Here is a 12,336-nt window from a genome sequence, read left to right on the forward strand (position 1 = left end):
CTGGGTGTTTTTTGGATAACCTCCTGGAAAGAGATCTCCTTCTTTCTCTCTTTTTTTTTTGTATTGGTTCTAAATTACCAGGAAAGGAAATAATAAGATAGAAGCAGGGTTGGGCATCATTACACACAGCTTTATAAGCTTACCCCTTTGGTAGGGGGAAATTACCAGACAAAAAGTGCAGAGGTTAATCTAGGAAGTGACTACTAGCTCTGGGGTGCTATTTCTTTTCCTTTGGAAATTTATAAGTTTGCATGCATCAGGCTCATGGTTTAGCATATGGTGAGACATCAGTAATTGTTTAATAAATAAATGAATATGACATAAGATAAATGATTATCTAATATAAATTCACATGCTACAGGAAGGGTTCTGGGTGAAAAGACAGTCTCCTTCTCCCTTCCCCAGGTCACTGGAACCTAAAATTTCTTCAATAAGAATAGGAAGCAAATAATTAGGAACTGCTGTTGAGTAGCCATGGGGAAGTATTGAAGTTGAATTCATATCCAGAAGACGATGGACAAGGAGGAGGAGGAAAAGAAGAAGAAGGAAGGGAGGGAAGGGAAGGAGAAGAGAAAGAAAAGAATAATTATCACAAGTGTTTTGGATCTGAAAATTTTGTAGGAAGTAGAAAATCAGTCTCATTTTTCAGGTTTCTTCATTTTATTATACATAGTGGACAGATTTTACTTTTTGGAAAATGTTAATTATTGTATTTATGTCCCATTATTTTCATTTCATTATTTTTTGTCTATTTTGACCATTTATCACCTGAACACTTACCTTCACTGATGCACACCCATTACACTTGAACTTGCTTTCTGTTTTACTTTAAGGAGCATCAAAGTCTTTCCAAAATATTATGCTTTTCCATTTAGTTTGAAAGGAAGCATGATTATGTAGGGTAAATTAATTAATACCATTTGGCTTAGCTTGGACTCCACTTTTACAATAATAAAAATTGATGGCAATGCATTATATACATTTCATTTTAATAGTTCTAAACACATTGAATCTCATTTAACATTAAAATGTGATGACGTTAGATAAGAAATTACTTTTAGGTATTTTATGACTCTCTGGATTTCTTTGAAGATTTATTGGTGTTCTTTTAGCAATGAGCTCAGGATTTTAAAACTTTCTTCTTTTCATAATTTTTCTAATGATGTTAGTAAAGATACATGAAGTGTCTTTGCTGTGTTTGTTTGATTTATTAGAAGTAGAAGACAGAACTATTTTGAGCATCGAATTAGATTGTATATTCCTGTAGTATTTGTGAAGTTGACCAAAAAAATTGAATTAAGAAAGAAATTTGAGATATAACCACAAAACTTCTGTAAATTCAAAATTAGTTTTGAGGATGTATTGTTTTTTAACCTTATAGGCCTTTAAATTTTGACTTTAAAGGATAAACAATAAGTGTAGTTTGACAGTACCTATTTGAAGGGCAGTGAAATAGTTTTCTCTCTTTTTTAATATGCATAAAATAAATGTGTTTTACTATACAGCTCTAGTATTGTTTGTGCCAGCAAACTGGTGCCCTGAATTATGTATCAATGTCTAGTCTCATTTAAAGGATTTTTAAATAATAATATGACTCAGTAGACTTTTAATATTTTACATTTTAAATTACAAGTCAACCAACATATTCAAAGTAAGTAAATTTACAACGTGTGATTGCAGAAAGTCAAGGACATGTTCCTTGTTTTCCTTTGATTATATTCTGGCCTCTAGCTCTTTATTGCAGAAGAGGTAATAAAAATGATACAATGATACTGTATTCTAACTTTGTTAGGACATCCTAATTACATAGGCCACAATTTGTCTTCAATGTTTCTTTTTATTTTATCTTATGTTGCAAATCCTTGTTTTTACCTTTATTCTTTCATGCTCTTCCTAGTTTGGCCCTGATGTCAGATGATTTAAGTAATCTTCTTACATTAATCAATTGACTACTTAATTCATTTGAATATTTAATTGCATTCCCAAAACATACTATACACTGGGCAAAGAATTTCATTTATCTAGGAGAATGAAATATGTTCTTTACCGTTGATAAACTAGTAAAATACTCTGTGAAAATTATTTAGCATAGAGGTATAGTAAAAGTATTATGGCAACAACTGGGAAGGGATGACATTCAAAAGTAATGGCAGGAGATTTCTCAGTAGACAGGACAGGTTGAGTTAGTAATCTCAGGCCATAAGATAGGGGATGACATTCCAGACAAACAGAACATTGTGAGCAGTGATGCTAAGGTATGTCATAGAATGGTGGTATGTTGGTGAGATTGATTTCCTGGTGGGGCAGAGGGCCTGAAAGAAAGAAACTGTAAAACGAAAGGAGATGAGTCTTAAAAAAAAAAAATAATAATAATAAGATGTCTTGCAGAGAGTGTAATGTCTTCTTATCCATGCTTTACCTTATGACAATGGGAACCATTGTTATTTTACAAAATGGAAGCCAGTGGGCCAAACATTTACCATTTTTTTGCATGCCTATTATGAAATAGTCATGCTAGAAGATTTACACAGTTTATTTCATGGAATCCTCAATGAACCCCTGTGAAGGAAAGGTATTTTTATTCCCACTTTATAGATAAAGAAGTGAATGATTATCAAGGTTGATCATTTGTCCCAGGTCGTGGGGATATGGGTGGGTGCAAGCTTAGTACTTTCTGGTTCCAAGACTCCTACTCCTCTAGTAAACCATATTACTTCCCCAGCAGCCACCATGGTGGCAATAAAGAATCTACAGTAAGAGGGAAACAGTCACAGGAGACTAGGAGGCTATAATTTTAGTTTCAGATTAGAAATGATTATGGATAGAATTTAGGCATTGGTAGTGGTGATGACAGAAAAACAGCACAGATTTGAGAGCTTTTCAGAAGTAACCTTAGTGATTGATCAAATGTTGGAAGTAAAGGAGAGGGAGAAATTAATGTAGTACTAAGGTTTCTGTATCCAGCACAAATAAATATCACTGAATGGCCCGAAGCAAGGCAAGGAGTAGAAGGCAGCATTGGTGTATGGGTGATGTATTCATAGTCAGGGTGGATCTGGTCAATGAAAACTCCATCTGTAGTCTTCCTACATATGTCTTCCTTATAGAAATTAGGGGAATGAATGGCTAAAGTTGGGAAATTTAAGTTGGCATTTTATCAGTGAGCATTATTGGGTCCAGATGCAATTTTAATCCTTCTGGGCCACATCTAACAATTTTCTGCAGCATTTTTGACATTCCAGTGGATCTTGCCCCATAGCTTCAAATGCTAGGTCTGGCCTTGATGGTCCTTACACATGTTTTGAACCACATCAAAATCTTTTGATAGTTAAGAACTAGAAATTTTGAGATAAAATACTAAAATGTGGTTATTTGGGTAATGGTTGATAAGAGATTAGATTAAAGTCATTAATCTAGTTAACCATTTCATTACAGACAGAAAATGATTAAGAAAAGGTTAATATAATAAATCTAGGTATAATTCTTGGCATTTTGAAGTGACATATTTTTACCTCAATGTCTTAAGAATACTTAGAGCTTTTGCTTTAGTTTTATTATGTTTAACATAGGTATATACTCATGTAAGTCAACTACTTACCTGTGATTTACTTGTGTATGAAGCCCGCAATCTTGCTTATGTTGCCCAAATGTGACTGGGAGAGACAGCTGTGACATTATGAATCCAGCTGGCCACAGATGGATCTTCAGTGAAGCGTGAATCTATATTGGTTTGGTGATCTGTGTTTATTGCATCCTGTTAAATATTCAGAGACTCAACCCCTAAATCACCTGGCATTGACTACATCCACTTATGTATAAATAATAGATTGAAGTAAACTGGAACTTTTGCTGCTAGTGATCAAGATTCTCACCCATAAGAACAATTCATTATATTACAATTTTATTGACTATTTAGCTCATGTTAGAGTCTGTTTAGTGTAGTTATTTGGCACATAGGTGCAATAGCCTTGGTAGCTTGTGTTGTCAAGCTGTTATGATAATTATTAACTTTTTCCAGATCTTGTATATTGAAGTGTCCTCATGTTTGTTATGGATTTGACGGTTAAGCTTGAGATCTCAAGAAAAAAAATAAAAACTGAGGTTAGAGTCTGAGAAGAAATTCATTTAGAATCTTTGAAGACTGTATTCATGATTGATATTTACCTGGAAGGTTGGTAGAACTGCAAGATTTTCTAGAGTATGCATAGTGGAAATAACCAGTTAGAGCATAAAAGAAAACAAACAAATGATGTATGAATAGTTGAAATAATCAGCTAAAGCACCAAACCAAAAACTTTAATGGTGCCTCCTAGCCAATAAAATTTAATTCTGAATAATGCCTCAAAACCATTGGGTATGTGAAGCTGTACAATTTCACTTTTTTAGAGTCCAATGTGATGTTAAAACTGACTAAAATTTCTGACATAAATATAGGCATACCCTGTCCTTGACAATCCAACCAGGAAATATTATTAAATGTTAATGGATATGCAAAACAATGAAATAGTAGTTGAAATTTTTTATGGCACGTCTGCATATATGTAACTCTTCCTCATATTTGTCCAAATAAGCAAAAATAAAAATAAATATTGAATACTAGTCTTTATATATCACTCTTCATTTTAAATATATTAGTTATTTCATAAATGATGCTATCTCATCTGCTATGTTGTAGCATCTAGTACTTACATCTGCCCACAACCACAGGTGAGGACAAATTCTTCATTGTGTGCTGATATATAATTTTAGGTGAATACAGGACAGCTATCCTGTACTCAAGGAGCTACAGATGTAGCTGGAGAAATAAAGTGAAATACAAAACAACTTCAAAACACTTTTAATGTCTTTGTGGACAAGTTCTTCATGATTTAATTTCATTTTATTGCTGTTTCTAGGGCTTATATACAGAAATCTACCCATGCCATATGGAAATAAAGATGAATAATTTGGGTCACTTCATTAATTCATAGTTCAGTATTTAATGATCACTTACTATATGCAGGTAGTGCTCTAGATCCTGGGGATCCATAGTGAACAAAATAGCAAAAATAGCTCCCTGTCCTCCTAAAGCTTATCATCTCATTTTAGTTAATTTTTTTCTTGTTTTTCAGTGATATGATCCTGTTTCTTCACATCCCAGTAATTTTTTAATGACTGGCAGATGTTATGTATAAAAATATATAGAGGATCTAGATGATATTTTATTTTTCCAGATAAAGTTTACTCTTTCCTCCATTAGATGGAAAGAGTGGAAGCTGATCATCATAATCCAGTCATGGAATGGACTGAGTAATGGCTGATTTACACTTTTATCAAGGACTGATCCATCTCTGGTTTTCTGTAGCCCTTCATAGCCCTGTGTTCTCTTGGACTACAGCCACTGGCTGATTCTGAACTGTAATAGTCTCCTCAGTACGGTGAAGTTGTCAAACCTCCATAATGCTTTTTAGAGATTCTACTTAGTCTTTTAGCCTCCCCCTCAAACAAGTTCAGACTTTGGCAAATGCTTTGAAAGACAACCAGCTGTGTTTCATGTTCTCTTCTGGGCACTTCCTTCCTCATTAAGGTCTTGGGTGCTTAAGTTTACCATGTTGCCTCTCCAGCCCACTGAGACTGCCCTCTGCCCAAATGAAGCCCAAGATTCTCATCCTCTTGCCTTGCATGCAGAGTCAGCAAATGCCCAGAGAAAATACAGCTAACCCTTCCACAATTTTAACCTTTTCACAATTCTCTCCAATCTGGTATTTTGTTTTTTCTAGTCTTCATTGCTTCGTCAACTCTCTGATTCCTTTAAGAAGATTTCTTAGGTAATTGTTGTATTTTATTTAGATTTTTCAAATTTTTCTTGGGTGGATCATTGATGTGTTGCAAGTGTATCAGCCCATTCCTATTTTTAGACAATGAAATGGAAAAAATGATGCCTTCTCTTATACACATCTATACAATCACAAGGAATGTACCCTGAAATTTCCACTCTGCCTGAATATATTCTAGAACTAATTGGCAAAGTGGACAGATGGGGCATTGAGCAAGTTCTTTAACATAGGTGTCACTGAAAGAGCTGGACAATTATCTGAGCTAATCCTCTGTAGTAACATTGACTTAACTGCCCCAGAGCTGTTCAGTGGTGGTGGTCCTTGAATAGAGAAACAGCAACCTCGGAGCCTTTCAAGTAGAAGCTGCTTAGATTGGTGAACTCAGTATGAGTAGGAGTCCAAGACTGGATGGTAGCTCTGGAAGCTAAAACTTCTGCATGCTACTGTTGACTTATAATGACTTATCTTCAAAGGAAATAAATGCTGATTTTCATTGTCTACTAAAGTACTGGAGGACAGAGTAGATATCCTTTGTGCTTTTTATATCTCCACGAATACTTGTAGGAAGAAGGTATAGCACAGTGGATAAGTGCCTGGATTTCCAAGTCAATCAAGTTTAGATTCAATTCCTGTCAATTTACCAGGTGCTTGATCTTGAACAAGTTGCAAAAACTCTCTAAATCTCAATTCCATAATAGCCGTATTCCAAATTGGAGGTAACTGGAGAGACACAATTCAATGCAACATGCATTCCTGGATGGGATTCAGGGCCAGAAAGAAAAGCTTGAGAGATATGAATGGGATTTGTGGGTTAGAAGGTAGTACTGTTTCAATTATTTCCTGATTTTGAGGGTTTCCTAGCGGTTAGATGATAGAGTGTCCTTGTTTAGGGAAGTGACACACCATAGTATTTAGGGGTAATGGACATGATGTCCATAACTTTCTTTCAAATAGTTCAAAGAAAGATGAACAGTCATATATATATGGTATATATATGATATATATAATATATGATATATAATATGTAAGATATATTAATATATAAGATATATTTAGAAAAGGTAGTGATAGAGCAAATATGGTAAATGTTAAAAGTTGGGAATCTCAATGAGGTGTATGTAGGAGGTCTTTGTACTATACTTTTAACTTTTATAGAAGTTTGAAATTATTTCAAAATAAATTCTTGAACTTTAAAAAAATCTCAATTCTATATCTATAAATTAGGAATAATAATACATTTCATTGTACTGGTATGAAAGTTAATAGAGACACTGTATTTAAAGTGCTGATAACTATCCCTGGAGCATTGCAAGTTTATAATACTTATAAAATTTTGGTCATTATGGAAATCCATGGAATTAGAGATCCAGAATTTTAGGGTGAGACCTTAAGACATTTACACAGACCCTCCAAGGTAGGTGAATGAAGCTTGTGGAAAAAGAGTTGTTTTAAGAGTTTATAAGTTTGCTTTGGTTATTAAGTAATAAAACTATTTAAATATATGTTTATTTTATGAATAATCAAACCATCTGAAGTAACTCTAGAAAAGAAAAAACTGGAGGTAGTTTACCTCTCAGTGACTTAAAAAATGTGCTTCTTCATAATTTCAGTAGATAAATAACAAACATATCATTTTCTAGTGTATGTTGTTTTAAAATTAAGAAGAATCAAGTTTTACTAATACTCTAAATTGTACAGATATCATTATAAATAAGAAAAGGAGCAAAATTTAAAGTAAAAATAAATCCGAGTGAAAGGAACTTAGAGTAAAAAAATTATAAGAGACAGAAATTTGATTCTTAGCTACTGTACATTAGTTATGTGATATTGGTTGGGGAAGTTAGGTGATCTGAGTCCCAGTTTTCTCAGAGAAATTGCAAAATGGGAAAAATAATACTTAGAGTTTTCTTGAATATCCAGTGAGAAAATGAAAATGGAAATGCTTTTTATAAACAGTAAGCATGGTCTTATTATTAGTATCTAAGGATCAGTGGAAACAAGGATTAGCTATACAAAAAGCAAGTGATAAACTTAAATCTTCTGGTTATTATTATTTTAGTAATAATTTAAACCACACGTATTTGAATCAAATTTTACATTGCTTCATTGTGTGGAAATTTTTCTTAAATCTTGACACTATTCTGAACATTATTCAGGTACAATATATCTGAAGCCTAGTCCCAGCTTTTCAGTGGTTCTTACTTGACAGAACTGAAGGAAAATTAGTTCTTCTCTCCCAAGTTACTCTAATTCATGAATAGTTTCTGCTCTGCTCATACTTGAGTGATCATGAGATGGTATCTTTGCTGAGTATTTCTGTTTGATTTTTCAAAAGCTGTCATCAGTCTTACGGCTCAAATATGAAATGCACATGGTAATTAGTAGAGCCACATTCAGTTTTCAAGTCTAATTGAAAGTGACCAGACACCATCAGAGCTCTCAATAGTCTTCCAGATTTGTAAGCATATGTGATGGGACAAGAGAAAGACAGCTTGTTGGAAATGGGAAAAGTCCCTTTGCCTGTTGCTGAATCAGAAAGCTTTGACTGTATGGCTCTCTGAGTCCGGACAATGTCTTGTGTGTTTGTTTCCACAGAGCATATATCATTACAGACTATATGGGCATCCGAAATGAAAGTTTCATGAAATTAGCTGCAGTAGGGACCTGGATGGGGGACTTTGTCACAGCTTGGATGGTAAGAAAATTTTAACTTCACCCATTTAAAACAAACATCAGATGGAAGACATGTTTGTAATGTTGGACAGAACCTGCTTTTGATGGTTTGGAGTAAAATAATTATCTCTCTTTCAAATGGAATAAATTTATGAGTATAGATAAAGTCAGAGATTATATATAGTATCTCTGGACCTCAGAAAAAAAAATCAATGCAAATTAGAATATTAGTGATGACTCTCCACCAGAATCTACTTTCCTATCTATCTGTCTATCCATCCATCCATCCGTCCACACACAGTATGTTTGAGCATACAAACATATAAACATCATAAAATTAATAGAAAATTATCCCTGTGAAATTCTAAATAATTTTGTTTGTTTAAATAAGTTTGGGTTTTCTTTGATATGTACAATTTTCAGTTAAGGAATGTGGTCTGGCCTATTTGAGAAGACCATATGAAACATTTTTTAAGGACTTTAAAAATAATTTTCTGCATTTGTTCTTCTCATTGAACCTACTAAATGGTGACTAAGAGTTCTGAGAATTGTCTGTTTTATTCTCATTTGGATATTATTAATCCTTATTATTATAAGCCTGCAATTAATAGACAAGCCATATCTCATGCTGAGCTCATCTGTCAAGAGAATAACTTCTGTTTTTAACCATTGAGTTAAAAACTTAAATTTAGTGTGTTGCTAAAAAGCCTCTAGGTCCTATAAATTTAGAAGAGAATCACAGAGTGCAAAGAGCATAATTCCTATAAAAATGAAACACTTCATTGACACCTTTCATAAGTGAAGTTAGTCCTAATTATCTTTGTCAGTCCATTCACTTGAAAATGAGGAGATCTACCAAAAGGAAGATAATGCCCGACTCAAACAAGACTTGCTGTGGACAGGCCCCTACAGAGGTGTGCCAGATATAGTAGGTAAATTGTCACAACAGAGTTCCTGCTTTGTTTCTACCTAGAACGGGTATTTTCAGGAAACAGGAAGCAGTTCTAACTTCACTGCTCCTAGTGTGATCATCCTGGAAGACTGTCAGCCAACCACAAAAGGGTTTGCACATACTATTTTTGAGCCTCTGTTGATTTTAGAATATTAACAGATTATCAGAAGTGTCCAATTCCATTAACATTAAAATGTAAACTTGAAAAATTATTTATATTATTTGTGATCTCTAGAAATAGCAATTAGAATAGGCCAGTCATTGAAACCAGGCTGCTTCATGTCAAAAATTTCCATTTCCATTGGGAAAAGCTGTTTAGAAGGACATATATGAACTTTGAAAAACATAATTTCCTGGGAGCTTGAGGGAAGGAATGTCTTTTAAAAAAGTTCTATATTAATTGTGGATTGTGATTTTGACTTCACTTTATGGTGAATCTGCTTAATACAATGGAAAAGAGAACTAGAACAAGAGTTCAGAAATTTGGATTCTCTGACGTTGCCACCTATGGTTTGGCCTTCCACAAATAACATACAGTCCTCTGAGGCTCAGGTTGCACATTTCGCAAATGGATTAATAGTTCCTACCTGACTTACATATTTTCTGTGAAGATTAATGTTTGGCTCTGTGATAGGACTTAAAATGCTAAAGTGTAAGGTAGATAGAAGTGCTTTATTGTTGTTCACATTTTTGGACCCTCATCCTCTTAATTGGGCCCAGTCCCTTGAAGGGATGGCCAAGGCAGGACATTGATCCAAGCCTTGGAATGCCTACACTTCCTGAGTTCCAGGACTGTAAACATCCCACCTTAACCCAAGCCCAGGGTCCAGAGTGCTTGGAGTTTCCTTCCAATCGCCAGTGCTAGAGGAGACGAAATTGATATGGTGCATTGCTTCCCGACTTTTGTCTAACACTGAGCCTGACAAAAGTCAGGGGAGAAACAACAAACCGATATGACCTAGGAGCTCACTCTGGAGTTTGCAGGCTCATGCCAGCCATTTGATACATAAATCATTTTCCTTCCCATTAGGCCGTCATTATTTGTTTGTGACCCAATTCCATCCAGTTCCTTCTCAGACTTTTCCTGAAGGTGGTGCTTTCCTATACCATATACAGCTCTGCCCTCACCCCCCCATTTACTGGTTCATTATTTTTTTAATTAGCATTTTTTTTCCTTTGTAATTATAAGATGGGGTCCAATTACTAGGGCAGCTTTAAGAGGAAAGTGCATGGTCCAGCTTTGACCAAAGACCTGTAACCACTCCTGGCTGGATTTCTGCAGGGCATTTGTCTGTCTCCTCATGTGGTTAAAGGGAAGACAAATAATTCCACGGTTCAGCCTGTGGTCTGTCTCTCTCCAAGGTCTGGCCAACCTTCATAGTTTCTTCTAAATTTACTATTTTAATGTCTTCTATTTCTACTAGTTAACCTGATAACTTTACTTTTTTCTGTACAATAGATTACTACTATACCACAGCACTAGGACTGCACTGAGAGTTGAGAAAACTGTGTTCTAGGTTTAATCCTGTGATGTGATGTTAAGTCATCTAACCTTCTGGGGCCTCTCATTCTTTCCTTTCTGTAACCTGGGGGAGAATCCAAAGTCTCTTTATGCTTATGTTTTATGAAACATTGACCTTTCCCCATTAGGCGTGGGGATAGAAATAGCAAAAGAATTACCGAGCTTTCCTGATTTGAAAGTACAGTCACACGAAGAGGATTCCCAGAGCACATCATTTCTATTCCCATTTCCACCAACTGGGCAGTGAGTTTCCATATAAATATTTATATGTCTACATATGTGTGCATTGATAACATTTTAAAAATAATATTTTTCCTCATGAGAGAAGTCTATGGTAGCTTTGACCTTCATCTGTCTATAGAATTCTCATCATGAAATGAATATCAATGATGAAGGTAACTGTCATGGAAAACCAAGTGACTATTTACATTAATAATTGAAGTGTACCTTTTATTGTATTACTGAAATGGAGAATTTTCTTTTATGGAAATAATTCAAAACTTTCCCAGGGTTTTGTGATCCAAAGACAAGGATGATGTCAACCAATTTGAGAAATACCTTTGGCCCTCACACTATGGAGCATCAGGGTCTACTAGGTTCAATTTCCTAGGCAGTCCTGACTTTTCCTGGCTCTGTGGCACTCCTCATGCAGAGGATAAAAGATACATGAAGCAGACTTAAGGTTACTGATTTTTTTGGTCAAATAGGTTTTTAAAAAATTTATAAAAGAAATACATAAAGTGATGAGCTGGCCCTTTGCTCTTGGCAGACAGAAAAGAGCTCTGTCATGAAGATGTGCATAAGACAACAACACTGGGAGTCACATGCAACACCATTTCCGTGTAGCCACCTATGTGCCCACACGCTGTGCCATTGAGCCAGGAGCTGGAGGAGAGTCAACCAGTCCCATGTCACATTGCCCCAGTTTTGCCATAGCTGCTTCAGCTTCTGCTGAGGTCTAAGGGTGGCAGGTGATTCTGAGGACATGATGATGGCACTTGCTTCTACCACTCGTTTAATTACCAGAAGGGGACAGCACTTCCTGTTTATCTATACATAACCATACCTTTTCCCAAGCCCCTTGCTGCATACAGTTTTAGTTGCCTTTCTCTTACAGCATTAAATGGTATGACCAACCATGTGGTGGGGACATCAGACTCCAGGTTTGAGGTTCTTGTTGGGGTGAGGGGCATACAAACAAGGTGAAGTTGAGCTATGACCCAAGAAGACAATTCTGATGGTAAATTCTGAAGTCATCATAAATCCGTAATCCTAATCCTAAAAACTAAGTGCTGTGTATATCAACTCCCAGTAGTCACAGGACATTGCTTGGCTTTGACACATTATTCCCAGGATTATCTGTGAGTGTTTAT

At 35.3% G+C, this 12,336-nt stretch overlaps 1 protein-coding gene across 4 annotated transcripts in view; it reads left to right on the forward strand.

The window, feature by feature from the left end:
• The window catches only part of TMEM117 (transmembrane protein 117), a 430,326-nt gene that overhangs the window by 228,275 nt on the left and 189,715 nt on the right, over nt 1-12,336 (forward strand). For 3 of the 4 annotated variants that reach the window (XM_069490727.1, XM_069490730.1, XM_069490729.1), the window contains one exon: nt 8,412-8,511. The exons of the other annotated variant lie outside the window; for it this stretch is intronic. In XM_069490727.1, coding sequence (XP_069346828.1) covers nt 8,412-8,511 — 100 coding nt within the window. The remainder of the gene's footprint in view (nt 1-8,411; nt 8,512-12,336) is intronic. 4 annotated transcript variants of the gene reach the window in all.

Source organism: Eulemur rufifrons, chromosome 16 (assembly GCF_041146395.1).
Source record: "Eulemur rufifrons isolate Redbay chromosome 16, OSU_ERuf_1, whole genome shotgun sequence".
Classification (NCBI taxonomy): Eukaryota; Metazoa; Chordata; class Mammalia; order Primates; family Lemuridae; genus Eulemur; species Eulemur rufifrons.